Here is a 22,739-nt window from a genome sequence, read left to right on the forward strand (position 1 = left end):
TCATTTAAAAATATATATCTTACGTCTAACATTTATTAATTTCAATTTTCCCTCTTTATTTCACTCTTCCACGTTTCATACTTTACCTGATAATTTTTAACATCGTATTACATATTTAATCAGATCCATTTATCTATTATATTTTTTAATAATGGATATTTTAATCGGATATTTGTTGATCGGATATGTCCGATCATGTTCTTCATCGGATATACATTTTCATCGGATATATCCATTTGTTATTATGTAATAGGATTATCCGATTAGATTTAATAGGACATTTTTCTCAAGTTTTACAGTTTAAATAGTATTATGAGTTTCTCACGTATGATACGGAAAGAATTGTACTCACGTGTTGTAATAAAAATAAGTATACACATATCTTTAATTTACTTACGTATTTCCGCAATACACCCCATTATAAGCGCAAAAGCAAAAGTTGCAGCAAACATGTTTTGAAATAACGAATTTGTTCTTGCATACATTTTAAGATTATACTATGGAAGCCGTATTATGCTTAGATAGCAGATATCGCGGAATTTTTACTTCTTAAGAACCGAGTACAATCAAGACTGATGCATTATACGTTCAGCCATATTTATATGGAGCCTGTTTTATGCCAATTAGTATTTTTCCTCCTTGTTTTTCTAATAGTGATTCATTCTAACGCTTATATTAACTATTTATGCGTTCATAATGATTGCGATTATAGCGATCTTCTTTCATCGAAAATAAAGAACATTTTTATTATATAACAATATATTTAATACATATAGCGTAGATAAATATCCTATTTAAATAGAAACTTATAAAGCTGTGGGCATTGGCAAATGTTACATTTACGCGTACTTTATATCGGGTCTGTGCATAAGTCTGTGCCGAAAATCAAGTAAATTTCAAACGGCAAAATTGGCAAAAAACCCAATAAATACCCAATTTTATAAAAAAATATATATTGCACTATAATCAAAAAAGTATTGTAACATCAATGCTAAAAATAAAATTGTACAAATAAAAGGAATAAAAGACTGAAACATGTTTAAAGAGGTTTTAAAGAGGATTTTTTTTAGAGACAATTTTTTCGCATAGTGAGAGATGTTAAACAATTAATTTTATTTCTCTTGAAACGTCATTTGAAAATAATCAATATTCGGAATGCTTTAATTTTATTAAATTGAAAAACCTTTTTGACCTTTTAGACCAAATGTGATATTTCTTAGATCATAATTACAACAGAAACGTAAGGAGAAAAAGGATAAATACAAAATATAATTAATTATATAAAATAATTAATAAAATTTAATTTTTTCAGATTTTCTACAAAGGAATATATGTAAATGTACCCATTTTCTTTTAATAAAGTTTACATTAAAGAAATACTCAAAGAAATTTTGCACAAGTTTGATAATATATATCCCAGTCATAAATGACTCATCGACCGACGTCGAAACAATATCGAATCGACGTCAATATAACGAATTTTTTATGGCAACAAAGCAAGCTATAAGAACATATGTACACAGGTGTTAATAGGGTACTTAAAGTTTTTATACAGAAAATTCAAGTTTATTATTTATTTAACATTACTCATTTAGCTAGAATGAAACGTTGATAAGAATGAAAAAAATTTATAGACACGTTCATAATAATCTGGAAAAGTAGTTTTATGGAAATTAGATCTATGTGTGTCACCATTTATATTTATTACATAATACATTTATCAATATACATTTTTGAATTTTTAAAGTACTTTACAGATACTTTTACAGATATACAGTCAAGAATTAAAACGACCTAGGCTGGCAAATCTTTTTATTCAATAAAATTAAATTACGACGTTTCGACCAGTAATACTGGTCCTTTTCAAGTAGGTATATCTTACGTTACACCCATCAATTGTTACAGCAAAAGATAGGAAAACGTGTCGTAGTACATAAAAAATAAATAAATATCCATCGAAATACAGAGATCGATTACATCACTCCGCACACCGGCAGACAAACGTCTAGTCATACACCAGCCCAGAGAAAAACTCTGTAACAATTGATGGGTGTAACGTAAGATATACTTGAAAAGAACCAGTATTACTGGTCGAAACGTCGTAATTTAATTTTATTGAATAAAAAGATTTGCCAGCCTAGGTCGTTTTAATTCTTGACTGTATATCTGTAAAAGTATCTGTAAAGTACTTAAAAAATTTAAAAATATATATTGATAGATGTAATATGTAAATAATAAATATAAATGGTGACACACACACCCAGCTTGTGACGTATGTAACATTGCTTTGACGTATAATACTAACCTCAACCGCATACATATATTAAAACTTTTTTAATCTACGAAATAATCAACTTCTTATATGTTCGTCACTAATTGTGTACACCTGGATACAAAGTTGTACTTATATAAACGTTAATTTATACAATGAGTCATGATAAGCCTATTATCTTAAGTAGTGCATTTGCACATACAGAATGAAATAAGAAATCTTATTTTAGTTCTATATTCTTGGGGTGAAAAAGTCTGGACACTGTCGAATATCTCGATAAGGAAGAGTTTTATTAGAAAATGTTTCTGACATAAGCTGGCGTCATTAATTTGATCTTGAATAGTTACGTGCAGGACATGTGAGGGTCACCTTCAATTTTTAATGGAAAATCTTATTTTTCTTATATACAGGGTGTCCTGAAATTCGCGAATCAAAATACCATAGCTATATATTTTTTTATATGTATATATATAGAAAAATTATTAAACGACTTTAAACTGGCTGAGTAGTTTTTTTAACAATTTATTTCAACGTTTCGACCATCCGAATTATGGTCCTTTTCAAAGAAATATATGGATTAGTTAAAATTAAATTGTAAAAAAATGTCATTCGTCTCTGGATATCGGTCGGAGGAAACTGTGTTTGAAGGCACGTCCATCCGACACAACAGTCACAGTAGTCTTTTAGTTTTCTCTTAATATTCGATTGACTTTACGTCAATATAACCTTGAATGATTATCGCTGCTTCGAAGAAACGTCGGCTAGCGGAATATTCATAGCTACAAGGCATAAAAAATTGCGTACATTGTTGAATAATAGTACTTTAATTACGGATTTACATCCAAGGCTATACGAATTAAGTGCGGATGTTTCCCAATGTGAATAAAGGGGCGATAATTTAAAATATCATAGGTAAATAATACATCACAAGTATAATTTACACAACACTTTCTTCCTAGTGACTAGTACGAACTGAAAAGTGTCTTGGCAGCTAATAAACCAGACTTTATTTTATTTGTGTTTCTTGAATATCTCACAAAAATTGATTAATTTTGTTGTCGTCTAAATTCCATTTAAAAACTATTCGATTACTTTAAAATATTCTAATTTAAATTAATTAAACATTCAATTTTTATAATTTTTTCAATAAAGTTTTTGACAAACATGTGACTTTAATTATTACCGAAAACAGTATTATTAGAACAATTGCAGGTAAAATGTTTAGGGAAGTCTGCTCCAATAACCTTAACCTTGATGTTGTTAAGGTCACCCTCCCGAGTGACCTTTAAAAGGTTTTAGTCGTCGCGCGTGGTTTGTTAAAATATTATTAATACAAGAAGTTAAGTTTTATTGATATGTCATTGTTTTCCGACACTGTGTATATTTCAGAAGCGAGAATGACGTGTGCTATACTCAAATATCTCACATACACCTAAGCTTACTGTTCTGGTTTCTTCAATCGTATATCTTTATTGTCACACCTATATCAATCTCGTGCCAAGTGTGTATGATTTCTTTAAATTATGAAAACAATTATACATATACCGGACAGTAAACCATACAACGAATTTTGTGGTTTCAGGAACAGGTGTTCATACACAGAATATAGAAAGATTGTGGGGAGACACGAGAGCAAATGTTCCTCGCTATGGCGCACGCGATTACTACTTTACAAATTACCTTGCTGGATTTTTATTTAAGAGAATATATAAGAGAATAGATAAGAGAATATATAAGAATATTTAAGAGAATATATAATTTTGATAAACACATTGTTGCTTTCTTTGAGACACTGTGTTTGATGTATCCATTAGATGAAAGACATATAATTTAAAATTTTTATTTTAAGATGCTATAAATCACTGACGCCTCATTTTCAGCCCGCTTCGCGGGAGGGCCGGGACGGAGGGGCTTGGCCTCGCCGGAGCCAGTTTTCACTGTAGAGATTTTGATCACCTAATATACAACACTTCTGGGGGGGGGGAGGCAAAGCCCCTGCTCTCCCTGCCCCTCCCCCCCCCCCCTCCTGCGAAGCGAGCAGAGAACGATGCGTATGTCCCCGGGGTTCAGTTTCGGATAATATTACTTACCCGAACCGATTTCTGATTTACCTTACCTTACCTTACCTGAACCGATTAAAATTTAAATTCTATCAAATCTTCTCTTTCGTAAACGTATATGATATCATAAAATTATGCTCTATTCATGAAACTTTTTTGTCAATAACTTTTCAACAAACAACTAGCGATGGCTAAAACCTTTTAAAGGTCACTCAGAAGGACAACATATGTCAAGGTTTGCAGCAGGCTCTTTTAAACTGGAGCTTTATCGAATTATATTTAAAATCAAGATAATGGATGCAAATAGTGTTTACACAAACTAATAAATATTATTAGAAGAAGATTTCGATATTTATTAAAAAATTTTAAGTAGTTAAGTGTAAACTAAAATATCAAAAAAGAAATATTTAAAGTTTTTTCAATATCACCTATTTTAAATAAGTTTTGTGGGTTTCAGAATAGTTCAATAATAGCAGAATTCTTTAAGTACAGTTCTTTAATATATTATGTTGTGGTATATTTCTCAATACAACACTTATTATATGTACACATATACTACTACTTACTATTTATTATAATCAGAAAGACAAATTAAAAGAATACATAATATAAAAAAGCAATTGATTTCATATTTTAAAAAATTTATGACTTTGCAATAAATTGCATTATAACATTGGTACAAGTTGCAAAAAGGTATTAATTATTTTATTTATTCACCTTACAGGCATTTTGTAGCAGCAATTTATGAAATAATAATGTAAATAAATATAATTATAATCGCTTATATGGGGTAGTCTAAAAGTCACAAATCATTTCATTGCTTATTAAAGTTGCTAAAGTAATCTTGTTTTTAATCCTTTATTTACATACGTTAATTGAAATCTGCAACATGTTTGCTAAAAAAGAAAGAAAAACAATTTGGAATGTATTTTTATAAGTAATTATGTAGCTTAATTAATAATGTCAATAAAGTATTAATTCGCCATTCAATAGGTAATGAGTTTTCGCCTATTTTGTATATTACATATTATACGAGTATCATAATTGTGTCAATTATACGTGTCACTATACGTTTTCTTTACTAAAGTTATCACAGATATATTGTAATTCAGTATTCAATTTTAACTTTTTCAATTTACCTTTTTATTTCTTTAATATAAAGAAAGAGTCATATAATATGTCAGTAGTTCTTTCTACGTCATTCATAAATAATAATAAAGTTTAGCGTAACATTCTCATTAGCGTTACGTTCAAAGTAGTTTAACGGCGGTGATTATAATTTCCTTCATTAAACTATTGTTAAAACTAATTAAATATAATATTATTTAATAAATAATCATAAATCTATGCTGGCCATTAATGACATGGACGATGTTTCTATCTATGGGCAATTACGTTTGTATCATCAATTTGAAAGCACTGTAATAACTTATTTTTTTATTAATTTTTAAATTTTTTTATGGAATGCACGAAAGGATCTTATGATAATGAATATTAAAATTTTAAGTGACTTATGTTCTATTTGGGAAAAGTTCCTCATAAGTAAAATGTTTAACTATGTTATTGGTAATCGATATGATTCGTCTGGAGACAATCTCTTCTAGTGCTGGTTTAAGACTGTTTATAATCTCTTCTTGATTCTGGCCTACAAAGTTCTGAATAATTTCGCGCAATTGAGCAAACTGTTCTCCCTCCACGCCGTATTCAGCATTGTATTTCTTTATGTCGATATTTATCTTTATCTTGGACAAGTATGTAAATCTTTTGCCATCTTTGGTTACTAGTTTGAACTGTAAGTTTATTTTTGCCCCTACGTTGTCTGTAAAAACACACAGTTTAACAATATAAATAAAATTATATAAGATATATTATATTAAAATAAATTTTTAAACTTTTACTTTATATTTATAAAAAAAGTTGATTATTTTATACATACCTGCAGTAATGTAAAGCTGTCCCATATGTGAAATGGGTATTAGTACGTTTAGATTAAAATCATAAGTGGTGTTCGCTCGGATTTGGTCGAATACAATCACAATGTCATATTGCAAATTATTAATATCTGCATGAAAAGAATTTATCTTGAAGTCGCAGAAACCTCTTATCTGCGCATTTCTGACATATAATTTGATGCCCTGTGTATCCGCTAGGGCTACTTTGTCAAGAATAAATGGGTCGTTCGATGGAATGTCTAATTCTGGTATTCCTTTGCATATTTTACTCTTCAAATTAATGATATTGTCCAAAATGCATTTTTCGATGTTTGAGCTCTGGCGTCCACATATATGAATGTAGGATGCTATAAAGAATTAACCTTTTTTCATATTGAAATACTTTTAATGAAATTGTCAATAAGATAAATTCAAATGTAAAATTATATTTTCAAATAACTTTCTGTAACTATAATATAACAATATTATGCGCGTTATACGAACACCATATTGTTGTTCACAGATTCTTTTTCTACTATTTAAGAGAAACTATGTTAATGCAGATTGCATAACGTATTTTAAAAATAAATTATTAAACTTTGCTAAAATCATTTTTCCTTTATACACATACACACAATACGTATATTCGCATACAGAATATATAAAATATAAAGTAAACTTTTGGTTTTAATAGATTTGTAACGTAAATTTTCTTAAAATTTATTTCATCGAAAAATTCAATGATGATACTTTTTTAAAAATTTCATGTTCAAGTTGACATAAGTGTCATAAAAAATCACATAAACGGAAAGCAGACACAGTTTTTAGAACTTTCCGATTCGATTAATATGGAATGAATCGCGATCGAAAAACGATGAAAATAAATACATATCTCTTAATTTACTTACGTATTTCCGCTGCAGCACATGCAATTACAAATGCAAAAGCGAAGACTGTGGTAGACATTTTCCAAGCCAAAAATGTTTCTTCACAAATTTTCGAAAACTCTATTGTTAAAGAACAGTTGTATTATAATTTAACAGCAGTATTCCAAACGTGTCTCAAGACTGACACATGTGAACTGAGTAAGAGCTTATATATGTAGGTTCACATTTCCTTTCATTCGCATTGAATCGATAACCGGTCTGATCCTCTCTATTTACAATAATTTATTGTACACTCCCAGACAGTGCCGCAGTAAGGGTGGGGCGAGCGGAGCGCCGGCCCAGAGCGCCAAATTTAAGGGGGCGCCAGCGCCGCCGGTAAAGACGTACACTCGCAGACAGAAAGGTTGACTGCCTATACGTGTAGTATGGGATGGAGCGGGGGGGGGGGGGGGGGCGCCAAAATTATATTCGCCCCGGGCGCCGAGGAACCTTGCTGCGGCACTGCTCCCAGACATCAGGTGCCAGAATTAAATAAATTCTATGAATAATAAATAACAAATATGTATACAAAGTAAGAATTCTTTATTCATACGAAAAATAAAATTTTAGATTTGTTTTTAGAGTAAAAGTCATGAGCAGTTCGAATTTCTTTTGTCAATTAAATTACAGAAAGAAATATTAATTTTTAGACTCTAATAATTTTAATGGACTTTTGGTAAAGTAGATCTTAAAATATCAATGTACAGAGCAGAAATTGAATAATTCAACTGTGAAGTAAAGAATTATTTTTAAACAACATATGAGAAAACGCCAATGTGGATCCCAAGGCAAGATGTAGATAGCCCAACATGTAAATCATATATTTTTTCTGAAAATCGTGAATCTATATACCGTTTCTTTCCACATTAGTTCTACGCGCCGATTTCTTTCTTCGGACATAACCTAACGCAGTTTTTCTTACACTTGGAATTATTATCGTCAGCAAATTCACATATTCAAATTGATAAAGGATTTTTTGTGATTATATTTAAATTGCTACACATTAACATTTTTCTGATGCTACATTTAACATTCAATACCCCTCTTTTCCCGTGCTGTTAATTATTCTTATTGCAAAAAATATTACCTCAGCCAGGATTCGAACTTGAGACCTCCTTCAATCCGTGACGGGAGTCTTAGCCAGCTCGACTGAGGCGCCTTTCAGAAAAATGTAAGGTTTACAAATTGGGCTACCTACATCTTGCCTTGTGACCCACATTGGCGTTTTCTCATATATTGTTTAGTTTTAGATAGGGGTCTTACTTGAAAGTTTATTAGAGTTATTTTTCTTTTATAAACTTTTCATTTTTAATTAGAACGAACTAATAAGGGATAAGTGTTGGCGTATTATGCAATATTATTTATTCAAGATTTTCCGTACATAATTATACAGGTTAGATGCGCTTTTAGAATTATATTAAAGTGAAACGTAAAGTTTATCTTAAAACATTTTGCATACATAATTTTTTTAAATATAAATAAGCAATGACAATATATTAACTGAAAAAGAATAATATTGCAATAAAAATTGCAATAATAAATAATTGATGAGTTAATTATGAGCACATTAGCCCCATATATTGCTGAACTGTATTACTTTACTTAGAATATCATGTTAATATCATGTTGTTTTGCTAAACAACTCGATCACCATGACATTTTACGAAGGACATCCGACCGAGATAATCTTAAAAAATAATTATTAAGATGTTGCTTAACATCTCTGATACATGTGATATAATAAAAACAAGATTTGCATATCAAAATGAAATTCATTATGATGTGTAGGAGGATTGTGTAATGTTGTAAATTTTATATGCCTGTAGCAAGATATAAAATAATCCAAAATTTTTTAATGTGTTCACAAAATCTATCTTTTCTGTCAAGATTTTCTCTCTTTTTTTTAAGTAAAACAGCACATATTTTATAACATGCTTTATCAATTCTTTGACATTAAAATATTTATTAAAAATATCTTGATAAATATAATTTAATTTTGTACCTATTAGAACAGCGCATTTTTTGTTACGTGAGAATAACCGGTGCATAAATTTGTTTTTACATACAATATTACTATACTCATAATAACAAAACAAAACAACATGAGTAATAACAATAATACAAGTAGTAAAAGTTTAAATAAAATTATTAGTCTCAAGTTGTAAAAGATATATAGATATATGGATATAATAAACGGTATTACAATTTTAAATTCATTTTTATAAGTATGTATATCACAATTTTGTAAGTATATCACAATTTTAAATTCAATTTTGTAAGTATGTATATCAAATACATTTATACAAAACTCTTATTCCAAAAAGCAAAGCAAATTAAACGGAATATTTTCAAGTGACTCCGCACTGCTGAGTGATCAATCAATTATTCTACAATAAATTACTTGTCTGTAGTTATTTAATGAAAATAAATGTCTATCGTAGATTTCCGAAATATTGTATAAGAAAACTGGCTTTAATTATTCATAAATCATTCATCAATCAAATTGCAAATTCATAGAGCGATTTTGTGACAGTAAATCTTAAAGTTTTAATTTATATGGAAGGCGAAGTGCCGATGTGAGCCACAAAATGAACAGATCTCAGTTCTCACAACACACGTGTCCTTCCATATTTTTCTTTTGGGAGCCTTCACAATTTTGGAATATTTTAATTTATAGTCTATCAGGAAAGAGTTCGTCATAAGTAAAGTGCTTAACTATGTTGTTCGCAATTACTAATAGTTGTTTAGTTAATTCTTTTTCTATTATCGGTTTAGCCTTGTTGATCAATTCTTTTTCATTGCTGCCTATGAAAGTACTAACAATTAGGTTTAATTGATCTGCATTTGATTCCGAACCAAACTGAGTGTTCAATGTTTTAATATCGAGATTCACGTTCAATTTTGACATATATATGTATTTTTTACCGTCTTTATTTATCATTTTGAAGTCTACAGCCACTTTTGCTGCTAGGTTATCTGCAAAAAATGTAATCTGATAATATCGGTAAAACAAAATTACATGTTAAATCTTTAAAATTTATCACAACGGATTTCACTGAATGTTTGTTTTATTTTAGTAAATTTTACTAAATTATACATACCTGTAGTAAAATAAACCAATCCTTTTTTAACAAAAGACACTAGTATACGTATATCGGCATCATACGTGCCGTTCAGAAAAATTTTTTTGAATGATAAATTACCCTCAATATGAAGGTTATCAAGATTTACGTGAAGATCATTTATAATGAACTCGCAAAGACCCGTAATTTGTAAATCTCTAACATACATTTTGGCATTATCTACGTCAGAAAGAGTTACTTGTTTAACAATGAATGGCTCAAGTGGTGGAGTTTGTAATTCCGGTATTCCATTGCAGATATTACTCCTTAGATCGTTAATGCTATTCGCAATACATTTATCTAGATTTGGGTTTTTGCGACCGCATATGTGCATATAAGAGGCTGTAAAGAATATAAATCACTTTCATTAACTGATAATTTTTTAATGAAATTGACAATTAATGATGTGGTGTGGATGTGGCATATTGAATTTGTTCCTAATATTCACTGTAGGCTTTTTAAATTCAAAAATATTACATTTATTACAATGTGTATTACAGGGTGTTGAGAGTAAGACGGACTAATTAAAAAATGATGGTATATTACGTCGAACTGAAAAGAAAAGTCATAACTTCAGATATGACATTATGAATTTGCTGCCACAGACTTATGAACTCATTCTGTTTCGGCATAAATTAATTTTTACAGTCAACATTAGGTACTTTTCTACTTTGTAATACATACTTATGTACATACTAAAAATTTCTTTATACATATACATATAATTGCGGTTTGAGTTTGCCAGTCTGGTTGACTTAAAAAAATTTTTCCTCTGTTAGAATTATTTTGATTGTTTAATTACTATCTGATTATTGTGCTACGTATAGATGCTACATTATAGCAATTATGATTAATTAAAATAAGTTTAGAACTTTTAATATGTTTTCTGTAAATGATAATTGTTACTTATAAAAAATATGTAACTGAAATCTGATTTTATTCTTGTGGGAAGGACAGAATGAAAATACTATTTTAGAAAAATATAGAATATGTAATAATTGAATATACATGCTGAAAAAATCTGACGCGTCACAAATCAAGATTATACTCATTTTTAAAGAAAGTAAAATTATTTACTGTATTATAAGTTCTTGCTAAGAGCGCAGAGTCATGTTCGATCCGACATCTCATTTAACACACATCTCTCGATATTTTTACTCGTGTCGTACAATTAACAATGCAACTTCAATTGACTCTGCACTCTTCAACCAAGGAGTGCAATAATGTTTTAATCAACATCTTATTAACATAACGATATTGGCCAAACGAACGATATGGGATCAATAACAATTGTGTGAAAAGATTACTTGAAAAAGGTCCAAACCCGGGACCAAAATGTCGTTTGTTTTTTAAATAAAAACATTGGCCAGTGTAGGTCGTTTTTGAAAAACTGCATATCATTGGTTTTATATTACTGGCGATATTAAATCTATTTGAAAGAAGATATTGTTGTTTACATATTCATATAAGTTTCAAAGGTTATCTGTGATTCCAAAGGTCTATGCAGTATTTTACATTGAACAAGGTAGGTAGAAAACTTCTGTTGTTACTGTGGGTTATAAGAATATGTTCTGCTCTCTTAAGCTTTTATGAAATCTACGTACAAACTATGTAAAAAATATAATCTAAAAATGTTTCTCACATACATTAGCGATCATTACGTTGACTAGTTAACAAAACGCAAAGATGCCAAAAAATAACACCAAAATGTCACACCTCTATGCATTGCTATATTACGATGTTTTTATATCGGCACACGGGGCAATTAGAACACATTTTTATGGGGCAATTTGAATAACGCACTCAGTTCCCTAATATTTATATCTTATTTGTTTTAAGACACATTTCGTTATTTCAAATGGTGAGACATTATAAAGAGAATATGCTCGATTGAACGGGAGTAAAGAGAGCACAAGCTGTTACAACTGTTACTGATGGTGTGGTGTCCATTACAGGGGCTGCACAGCTATTTCACGTTCCCTACACGAGTTTGTACAGAAAATTTGAATCTAAACGAAAACAAATGTGTGGGGAAAATGAAGTTCCTAACACTTCTGTTGGACGCCCAGCTGTGTTTAGTAGCATTTTAGAAGAAAAACTTTAGCAGAAATAGTTAAATACATTGAAGCCAGAGGTTTGGCGTGATATACAACTCCAAAGGAATTGTATATCGCAGCTTATTTCTACGCAACCAAATGTAATATCGAAATACCTTCTTCATGGTCTAGAAAGAAAATAGGTAATGATTGGTACCTAACCTTTTGTAAGAAGTATGATCTTAGCTCGAGAAAACTGGAAGCCCTTTCCAAGGCTAGAGCTGCTGGAGTTAATAAACAAGCAGTGAATGCGTACTTTGAAGTGTGGGGCCAAGTTATGGATGAATACAAGATTTGGTTTCTGTTGTAATATTAATGTTCATTTTCAATGTTATTCAAATTATCCCTTAAGAAATCCAAATTGCCTCGCAAAATTGATTGAGGTTGACATTGTCGGGGTAAATCGAATATTGGCATTACGCTTTAAGATATAAAGAATAATATTTTATATTTTGGGTAAATATTCCTTAAACATGTGAGTTTCCTGCTACACGTTCAATGTAAACATAAAATTATTAATTGTTTTACTCTATAATAGAAACATAGTTAATTACAATTACTTACGTATTTCCCCTGCAACATATGTTAGTGCAAGTGAAAAAATAAAAATTATAGGAAACATTTTCCACAATTTAATTTTTCTAGTGTATTAAAGTGGCAGTCGAGCACTCAACCGCTCTAAACGACGGAACAGACACGAGGCAACTTAATCTACACGAGTGTGCACAAGAATTTATACTCCACCTCAGTCCACCTTATTCCACTTCAATTCACGTATAATGATCTTTTAATTCCTACTCTTATTGACGTGTAACAAAATATTCTGCACTTTGTCTACCAATTTTTTATCTCTCACATTTTTGTAAATACGTTGCGTTATCACGGTGTGTTATTACGTTGAAAATGTGTTAGTAAAAAATTAATGCACAAAAAGTAATAAAAAGAAGTCAGAATAGAGGAAACCAATACATTAAACAAATAATCTATTCTACTTCAAGAATACCATCTTAATAATTAATTATTTTTTGTTTTATAGTCATTATACATTCATTAGTTCGGGATGCTTATGAGTTATATCCGTCATATAATTGTATTCGTGTTAAAATTAGAATTAAGCGAATTGTAGTACAATTCGTTTGTACAATTGTAAATATGTTATTAATTTATTAATTACTTCTGGCGACTTTAAAAATATTCTTACTAATATTATAAATATTGTCTTTTTATACAATAATTTATCTTACGTATAACAAGCGAATAAATATTTAATTTAAATAAAAACATATTTAATCAATTTTGCGTGAATGCATTATAATCTATGCGGTGGCGAGTGTGGCGCAGAGAAATGTGCGTTGCTAGTAAACAAATGAACGAGAAGATCCGAGTTCAAATCTACGAACACCACTGGTTCTTTCGGAATTTTCCGAAGGAAAGTGGTAACCACCGAGAGTATCCTGCCACACATATCCTTTTAGGGGTAGAGCCCTGCAGATTGGAGGTTTCCTTCGGCAAGGTTAGCAGCCTACCGAAGATGAAGTAAATGCTCAAAGTACCAGTTCGTTCTGGTACAGAACTGGTACAAAACGAATTGGATGAAACAGGCTTTTAAACCTAACACGAGGAAGAATAAGAAGAAGCATTATATTCTACAATATAAACACCACTAAGAACAATTCATAATTTGTGCCAAAATTCAGGCTAGAATTCTAATTGTGTTTTATAATAAAATATTTGAAGAATTAGCAGACACGCGTACTTATGTAAGAATTAATGCTACATCGGGAAGGAAACATAACTTTTTCTGTATTTTCCCATGTAAATACATGTATTAACATTCACACATTATACAGAATACCCGAATATATAATTATAAACAGTACATGTTCTATCTTAAAATTAAACTATCAATTATTTAATACATAAAATTTAAGAAATTCTCTCTCACAATCAGTATCACAGAATTGCCACAAAAAAAATCCAAAATAAAGTTGACACATCCTTTTCCTGAAAAGAAACAATTCTATTCACTTTCTTATATTAATTTTTTTAAATAATAATAAATTCTCACAATATATAATTATGAGATTGTTAAAATAATCCAACATTGTTAGATCAAGAATGTGTACGTGATGTATTGAAATTAATTCATTCTTAATATAGTTTTTGAGATTATACTATGATAGTACTTATGTAAGAATTAATGCTACATCGGAAATGAAACATAACTTTTTCTGTATTTTCCCATGTAATTACATGCATGAGGTAAGCTAATAATAATAGTATAGTCATTCTTCGTCGAAGGAAGTAAATTAGGTCTATAAAAAGAATAATTCGTTTGTATGTGATGTATATGTAAAATATGTATCTAAAAACGTATAAATGTTTATACGTAATATTTATGTGTACAAAATACATAACATATGTAAAAAACCGTTTCGCGTTATATTTCTACCCAAGTCAGAAAATTTATAAAAAAAATTTGACATATAATAAAGGATAAATTTTGGAAGACTACAGGGTACAGTTTAGAAGAATTTCGGTTAACGTTTACAAAGAATACAAAAGATTAATTACAAGAATGTTCTTATATAATTTAGGATGTACGTTTCTTTTTGAATAGGAATTTATTCGGTATTAGCACGCTTGCTATGACCTTCCTCAATGACACAAATGTAAAATTGTTCATTATTACGATTTTTTCACTTACTCGATGTTTTTATTTGATTTAAGAGCGGTAGATATACATCTCAAAAAATCTGTATCTGTCTGCATATTAATATCATCAGTTTGATATTATGTAATATTTGTGATATAAGACGCCTCATGTGAAACGATTCCCTGTTTAAAACTTTAACGTTGTCGAAGTCGAACTCGTCGACAAATTGTATGCGGTACGCTTGAACTATGGACGGATAACAAATGATTGATCTTTTTGTGTGTTTAACACGTATAACCAATAATCTATTTGTCTGGCCGGTGTATGATGCCATGTAATTTGTCCATTTTATGCAGTAGACGACATTGTTACTGGATGCAAAGACTACCTCGTCTTTATGCACTCTAATTATAGTTTAAAGCCCACTTTACACGATCTATAATTCGCGATTAGGTTAGTGTAGGTTATAACATTTACATATGGATGAGCAAGGGCGTTCGCATAATTTTTTCCAGAGGGGGGGGGGCATCATTTATATTGTTAAAATATTACTACTACAGAATACTTATATGATTTCAAATATATATACATATATAAAGGTGTATATTTACATCTTTTGGTAATAACTTTCTCACCGCGACCAAGGTATGCCAAATAGGCCAAATTTTTTGCTTATTCCAAATTCAAGGGGGGGGAGGGCAGATGCCCCATCTTGCCCCCCCCCCCTCCGGACGCCCTTGGATGAGGTCCGTTTTCTCTGCCGATTGGACACAAATTCTCACAGCAATCAATGCTTAAGGTTTTTCATTAGACCAGATGCAATTAATCAATCACGTATTTTCATGCACTACACATATTTGATGCATCTTTTCTATTTACAAAATTGGAGCATTATAATTATAATTCTGATTGTTCAAATGTATTCTGTATTACACGATACATAAAAATTTAAAAATGGGATTCTGTCTCGAATTCTGTTGCGAATTATAGATCGTGTAAAGGCTTTAGTTAGGAAATTATTACTTATAAATTATGTAATAATAAATAAATATATAAGTCACAAAATATAATTGTTGCAATATTTACTACTTGAAAATCTTGTAATTAACCTATTAACATTAAAAGTAATACAGAGACATTTTTAGTTAACTATTATTCCAAATTTTACACTAGCAATATATAAATAATAACGTCTACCATTACGTATTATTAGTTAAAATAAATTGTATATCACCAATTTTCAAAATATTATAATAGAATTTGTTTCAGATTTCCCTTGATTCGTTCGCAGCAAGTAAGGAATGATTTTGCAATAACGAATCTCAAACAATTCATACTTTTTCGGGAAATAGTTTCTCGTAATTGGAACGGGTTATGTTGTTGACAACTAAGATGACTAATTCCGAGATTTTCTTTTCTGCTGCCGATTTAACACTACGAATAATATCTTCTGAATTACTATCTACGACGTTACTAATAGCTTGATGTAGTTGAACTAATTCCTTTTCGCTTTCATCAAACTCATATTTAAATGATGTGATATTGATATTTGTGTTTGCTTTCGATACATATATCTGTTTTTCACCGTTCTTAGTTGCCACTTTGAAGTCCAGGGTTAGTTTGAATAGTACATTATCTGTAAAAAAAAGACAGATATTTTTATAATTTTAATGAAATAAAATCGAGCTTCGAGTTTTGTATGCTGTCTTAACGAGAGTTTTATGCTGTCTAAACTTTTATTTTATTTTAACATAACATTGGTAATAAAATGAGATAAAATTAACTTAGTACAAAATTAACATTTTACGTACCTGAAGTAATGATAGCCAATCCCTTATTAGCGAGGGGCACTAATACATGTATATCAAAATCATATAAAACATTCATATTAAAATGCTTGATTGTGATATCTATAACAAAGTGGAGTCTATCAGGATCTGTGTGAACGGAGTTTACGACGAAATCACAATATCCACTTAATTTTGCATCTCTGAGATAGAGTTTAAGACTATCTGTATCATAGATAACTATTTTGTCAATAATTATTGGCTCAGTTGGACCAACATTAAATTCCGGCATCCCTGTGCAAATCTTATATTTCACAGCGTTAAGATTGTCAACGATACATTGGTCATAGTTGGGATCACTGCGGCCACATACCCGAATGTAGGAGGCTGTAAAATTGAATTTATTTTCTTTAAAATACTTCAAATAAACTAAAGCAAAATAATATTAATATAATAATTGTAACCGTAAATTATAAACTAAAATAAAATAAGTTTGAACGTAGGAATCATAAATTATATAATTCAAACTTTACAATTAATACAATTACTAAATACTTTTATAACGCAATTAGTATTAAACAATTATAACAACCGCTCACTTAGTGCTCAGTGAGCGCCTTAAATTCGTGTATCGGATGTAAGCGCTCTTTTTAAGATGCTCACAATGAATGGTTGCTATTTTTGCAAGTATAATCTTATATCCCTCACTCACACATGGTATATTCCTAAAGATCTCCGTTGACACGTGTCTCATTCACAATGTGCGTAGAAATCATTTAAATTGTTTTGTCAGAACGATTTGTGGCATTATTAAAGTGCATCCTTTGTGCAATATAAAGTTTTCAAATAAACTACAATATGCGATCATTTGCATGATATTACTATTACTTTTTCATTTTAAACTATTATCATAATCATACGTTTTGCAGCCATTATTTTCCCCAAGAAAAATGACCTTTCGAGTGACCTCTTACTTTTATGTGTCAAATACCATAACAGGGAACCTTCATCGAGTATATGACAACCGCTCACTGAGCGCTCAAGAGCAACCATTCACTAAAGCATTCAGTGAGTGGTTGTAATACTAAATGCACCCATGCTATGTATGTCACTTGTTTTTAATATTTTTAATAAACATTCATTAAAAAAATTTGAACAGTTAATACAATTTTGTAGTAATTATTTTTTCTTTAGGTAATTAATAAGAATTGTATCAGTGTCTTAATTTTTTATATTTGTCTATATTCAGTTATCACATTTAAGATAAGTTACAATTTATCCTCTTAATTGTAATATTTCACCCACAATGCCTTCTGATAATTTTTATAAGTATAAAAAAAATTATAATTTTACATTTTAATTAAAAAAATGTGATTTTTAATTTTTTAAATATAAACACACATTATTTATCAAGATCAAAGTCACAAACAATTGAAAGTTACACATTAGTGAAGGGGAAAGAAATAGTTTGCCTCCACAGAGCCGTAATTATACGATATCAACTACTCTATACACTTCTACAACTCAGCTAATAGATATTGATTTTTATTGTTCAACTGGTTTCCTATTTTAACTCATTACAATATTGCGCGTTATATTATAAACTATGTCAGAGTTATTATAAGTTAAATAAAATTTTCTATTTTAATATGCTATGAATTATACGTCTTTATTATTAATTACTGTAAAATAATTGTAAATTCCAACGATAAAAAAATAATTAATATGTCATGCTATTACTATTACGTTTCAATTATTATTAAAATATAAGACTAAATCATCAATTTATTTTAAGACTCATTCTAAGGGAGAGAAACAAAGAGAGAGAGAGAGAGAGAGAGAGAAATATGTAGTACTATAAAGTATATCTCAAAATATTGATATAAGAAATATTCGTAGAAAAAGTTTAATTCATACTATTTTATTTGCGATCAATAGATATCGGACTTGTTTTCAACGGACAGATCTATTTACTTAGTTATTAACCTGTGATTAACATCTGTCGAAACACATAATTATTGCATGAACGCATACTTATTGCAAAACACATAAGACTTGCTTACAATACAAAGTAACACTATAAGTTTCTTCGGAGAAAAATTAATATTACATATATTATAGTATAAAATGTTATGTTAAATGGAACATTAATATCAAATCTCGAATAATGTGATTAGTATGATATAAAACTCTTAATTAAACTAGGATATACCTAAACCAATAATTTATGAGTAATAATAAAGCAACTGAAGTAAGTAGTTGTTGTTTTAAAATAAAATAACTTATACTAATAGATTATAGATTACTTAGCATAGAATATTTACTATTTCTATTATATCCAGTTTATATATCAAGATACAAAATATTATAAAATACATTTTGTTCTTCTAAAATTGTGGAAATACAAATGTATCTTGACAGCAAGTCAAATTTGTAGGATGCGATATAAAGTTGTACAAATTCTGTTAAAACATATATGAATTTAAAAATCGACGATACGTTTTTGTCAAAGTTATTTTTATTTCTTTGCAATCGATCATCTTGATAGCAAAAGTTATAAGTCGCAGCTTTATTTACGTATGTGTTTTTTTGTCTAATATGTGCATTTAGCGTGCGCTGGATTTTCTATTTTATTCATTTAATTACCTTGCGCATAATTATGTAGCAATTAAAGACTACATAGCAAAATGTGACACTCTAATATTACGTATTATTATATTATAAGCAATATGTTACATGTATCGCGATTAACACAATATCAACAATAATAAATTAGAATTGTAAGAGTCTTATTTACCTGTAACTTTATATATACAATTATAGCGTAACATAAATAATTCCAAAACTAATCCTACATTGATATTTTTTAATTATCTGATTCTTAAGCTTAGTGCAAGAACAATAAAGTTTTCATAAATAGTATATTTTAAATTCTACCTACATTGTAATGTAAATAAATATGTGACAAATATTCATTTACTCACGTATTTCCATCGCATGCGCTGTCACGAGCGCAAAAATGAATAGAGTAGCAAGCATTTTCGAAACAAGATTTTTCTGAGAAATAAATTTTTCTAAAACATTTTCACAACAGCAATACGAATGAATAAATCCGAATGAATGTACGACGAAGAAGAGCAACGCGAACAAATCGAGCTATTATATACCATGAAATCCCTCTATTTTATATTTATCCCCTCAATCTTTCTTCCATTCTGGCACATGCGTAGTATGAAAATGCCATTGCACAGTCTGTATCTCGGTTTGTTATGCACATGATTATGAAGTAGATGCCATTAAGAAAAATACAGGAAAATACAGGAAGAAAATGAATTCGAAAGATAGTTAATCTAAATCCTTATGACGTGAGTCGAGTGCAATTTAAATATTAAATATATTTTCTTATACGATTGCACAAGTACTACTTAATGAAACACATAAAACTTCGAGATACTTGTAACGGTCTAGTATTATTAATGGTATGCGACTGTTGTATTTTAAATGGGAAAACGTACTGAATAAAATATGCAAAAATAATAAATAGAGTAATTTACATATTACTTGAAAATATAGCTAAAATTTTTATCACATTATTAATTCCGTCATATTATATATGATAAATTAGTATGGACTGTAGCGAGTTATGGGGTAGAAATTTGGGGGTGGAAAGAGAAGAAGAATCTAGAAAAACTTCACGAAAGGCACTTGAGATGGATACTGGTAAGAGAAGAGGTACAGAGAGAGAGAGAGAGAAAATGAAAAGTAGAGCAGGAAAGAGAGCATGAAAATTCGAAGAGAGATGCTTATGGGAGATAAAAAAGAACGTACGGAAAAGCATTGTAATCCCCGAGGGGAAACAATAAATTTGTATATATATGGGAATTCCAGATAAACAATGATCAATGGTGAACAAAACATAAATTATATAGTTTCAGACAGGACCGTGCAAAGGGTTTTTGGGGCCCTGGTGCAAAGATAAAAATGGGGCCCTTTCATGAATTTAATATCTTGTGTTTTAAAAAAGAAGAAGAAGAACGTTTTAAAGTATTCGTAATATCAAGTGGACCACAGCATTTATTTTAGAAAATTAGATATAAAAGCCGTTTGATTAAATAAACGATTACATCACCGATGTATAATATTCACATTAAAACATTAAAGATTTCATTTTTAAATTATTATTTTATGAATTATAAATGAATTTAATTTGTATACAAAATAAAATTGGATAAAAATGAATATGTAGAAACAATCAATTTCTAAAAAAGACATGTAAACTCAATACTCGAATCTATCAAAGTTTATTGTTGTCGCTTTTCCGCGATGCCGATTGGTTCTCTCTTTGCGCTTACTTCCTAAATCATTATTGCATATTTGAACACTTGTGTCTCGAAAGATTAATTATGTAAATAATATGTAAAAGTTAATGGTGTATTAAAAAATTGCGCGTGAAGCGCGCTTTGTAGTATCTAGAAAATAATAAAAATAGTTATGTCTTAACCGAATTTCGGGGCCCCTTAACACTGGGGGCCCTGGTGCGGTGCATCCGCCGCACCCCCCCCCCTTTGCACGGCCCTGGTTTCAGATATTCTGTCATAACTGGTTTTATCTTTCTCAGAATCAAAATACAAGTTCATTTATTTTTCAAATTCTTATGCCTTACATTATCGCTGTTTATAACACCAGATATTCTCGCATTAGGATTTCTACCATAGTCAATTCCATAATCAATCCAAATGTAATTACTAATTAATCTAATCTCAAAATTATTACAATATCTATGCAAAATTAAATTAAAGTAATAATAAAGTAATAATCTAACTTGGGGAAATAATATCACATTATTTTGCGTTTCTTAATTGTGATCTGAGTGTTTGGCGTCGCACCGATGACAGACTTTTAATATACAATAAAAATCCTACGTATATTATATAAATAAAAACGTAGCAAATATTTACTCACGTATTTCCGTCGTATGCATTGTCATGTAAAAATAAAAGGAACAGTAAATATTTTCAAATAAACCATATTTTCTGTAAAATAGAATCTTTCAAAACATCTTCACGAGAATGATCCTAACGAATGTACGTCAAACGCGAGATAAGACCACAGTTATCAGATCGAACTTTTAGGTATTATACAATCCGTCTATTTTACAAGTAACCTTTGATATTTGCTTTGATTCTCATGACATATGCATAGAATAAAAATGGTATTCATTTTGTATTTTACTCACTTTTTGCTGCGCGCACGATTGTGTAAAAAGTGATAGATGATGAGAGAGAAAGGGCAACGCAAGAAGAAAATTAATTCTACAGAACAACAGCAATTTACTAGTTGTTATTGTAAGCTGGAATGTAATTTAAATTTTAAATATATTCTCCTACACATCATAAGTATTACTTATAAAACACAGTACTTTGAGATACTTGATTATTATTAATGGTACATCTGCGATCGTATTTTATGTTGCAGGTGAAATTTTATCACGCTATTTGTTCAGTAATGTATAATATTTTTTGATAAATTACTATCTAATTGAGATTTCCAAATAAACAATGGTGATCGATGATGAACAAACACATAAATACACTTTAGATGCTCTGTCATAACTGGTAGTAGTTTTTCTCATTAAATATTATTAGCATAATACGTCAACACTCAAAACATACCATGTAAATTGCGCAGTTCAACTCCGTTTGTGTGAATGATACTGTCAATGAGTTTCGCCTTTCTCTTAACAGACTATACATATATCGATTGTACGGTTTTTAATGTTTTACTTTCTGTTTCGTGTATTAAGAATATTTATCAATACATCTTCAATTGTAATATACAAGAAAAGTTGAGTAAATCTATTAATACGATTTTTATATTGAGTTTTCTATG

The 22,739-nt window shown here is 29.7% G+C and overlaps 4 protein-coding genes across 4 annotated transcripts in view; all 4 read right to left on the reverse strand.

Annotated features, from left to right (window-relative positions):
• Positions 1 to 605, reverse strand: part of LOC105568600 — a 3,828-nt gene extending 3,223 nt beyond the window's left edge. The window contains exon 1 of the mRNA XM_012024406.1: positions 398 to 605. Coding sequence (XP_011879796.1) covers positions 398 to 485 — 88 coding nt within the window. The 5' untranslated portion in view covers positions 486 to 605. The remainder of the gene's footprint in view (positions 1 to 397) is intronic.
• Positions 606 to 5,117: 4,512 nt separating this feature from the next.
• On the reverse strand, positions 5,118 to 7,445 carry LOC105568601. Its single transcript, XM_012024407.1, has 3 exons — positions 7,172 to 7,445; positions 6,269 to 6,631; positions 5,118 to 6,151 (listed from the first exon to the last, which is right to left on the reverse strand). Exons 1-3 carry the CDS (start codon positions 7,227 to 7,229, stop codon positions 5,844 to 5,846), a joined length of 729 nt encoding a protein of 242 aa, XP_011879797.1. The 5' UTR covers positions 7,230 to 7,445; the 3' UTR covers positions 5,118 to 5,843.
• A 1,083-nt stretch (positions 7,446 to 8,528) lies between these two features.
• LOC105568602 lies at positions 8,529 to 13,181 on the reverse strand. Its single transcript, XM_012024408.1, has 3 exons — positions 12,972 to 13,181; positions 10,291 to 10,653; positions 8,529 to 10,165 (listed from the first exon to the last, which is right to left on the reverse strand). Exons 1-3 carry the CDS (start codon positions 13,027 to 13,029, stop codon positions 9,861 to 9,863), a joined length of 726 nt encoding a protein of 241 aa, XP_011879798.1. The 5' UTR covers positions 13,030 to 13,181; the 3' UTR covers positions 8,529 to 9,860.
• Positions 13,182 to 16,128: 2,947 nt separating this feature from the next.
• Positions 16,129 to 20,010, reverse strand: LOC105568603. Its single transcript, XM_012024409.1, has 3 exons — positions 19,835 to 20,010; positions 16,875 to 17,237; positions 16,129 to 16,699 (listed from the first exon to the last, which is right to left on the reverse strand). Exons 1-3 carry the CDS (start codon positions 19,887 to 19,889, stop codon positions 16,395 to 16,397), a joined length of 723 nt encoding a protein of 240 aa, XP_011879799.1. The 5' UTR covers positions 19,890 to 20,010; the 3' UTR covers positions 16,129 to 16,394.
• Positions 20,011 to 22,739: the final 2,729 nt, after the last annotated feature.

Source organism: Vollenhovia emeryi, unplaced genomic scaffold (assembly GCF_000949405.1).
Source record: "Vollenhovia emeryi isolate VEMERY1.0 unplaced genomic scaffold, V.emery_V1.0 DF939128.1, whole genome shotgun sequence".
Lineage (NCBI taxonomy): Eukaryota > Metazoa > Arthropoda > Insecta > Hymenoptera > Formicidae > Vollenhovia > Vollenhovia emeryi.

Excerpts from the sequence above, each read along its gene's own strand:
- LOC105568601 (XM_012024407.1), bottom strand. The coding sequence starts at position 7,229 with ATGTCTACCACAGTCTTCGCTTTTGCATTTGTAATTGCATGTGCTGCA. Across the intron at positions 6,632-7,171 it reads ATGTGCTGCAGCGGAAATAC|CATCCTACATTCATATATGT; the intron begins GTAAGTAAATTA and ends AATTCTTTATAG. Across the intron at positions 6,152-6,268 it reads ACAGCTTTACATTACTGCAG|ACAACGTAGGGGCAAAAATA; the intron begins GTATGTATAAAA and ends GTGTTTTTACAG.
- LOC105568602 (XM_012024408.1), bottom strand. The coding sequence starts at position 13,029 with ATGTTTCCTATAATTTTTATTTTTTCACTTGCACTAACATATGTTGCA. Across the intron at positions 10,654-12,971 it reads ATATGTTGCAGGGGAAATAC|CCTCTTATATGCACATATGC; the intron begins GTAAGTAATTGT and ends TATTCTTTACAG. Across the intron at positions 10,166-10,290 it reads ATTGGTTTATTTTACTACAG|ATAACCTAGCAGCAAAAGTG; the intron begins GTATGTATAATT and ends CATTTTTTGCAG.
- LOC105568603 (XM_012024409.1), bottom strand. The coding sequence starts at position 19,889 with ATGCTTGCTACTCTATTCATTTTTGCGCTCGTGACAGCGCATGCGATG. Across the intron at positions 17,238-19,834 it reads AGCGCATGCGATGGAAATAC|CCTCCTACATTCGGGTATGT; the intron begins GTGAGTAAATGA and ends TCAATTTTACAG. Across the intron at positions 16,700-16,874 it reads ATTGGCTATCATTACTTCAG|ATAATGTACTATTCAAACTA; the intron begins GTACGTAAAATG and ends TTTTTTTTACAG.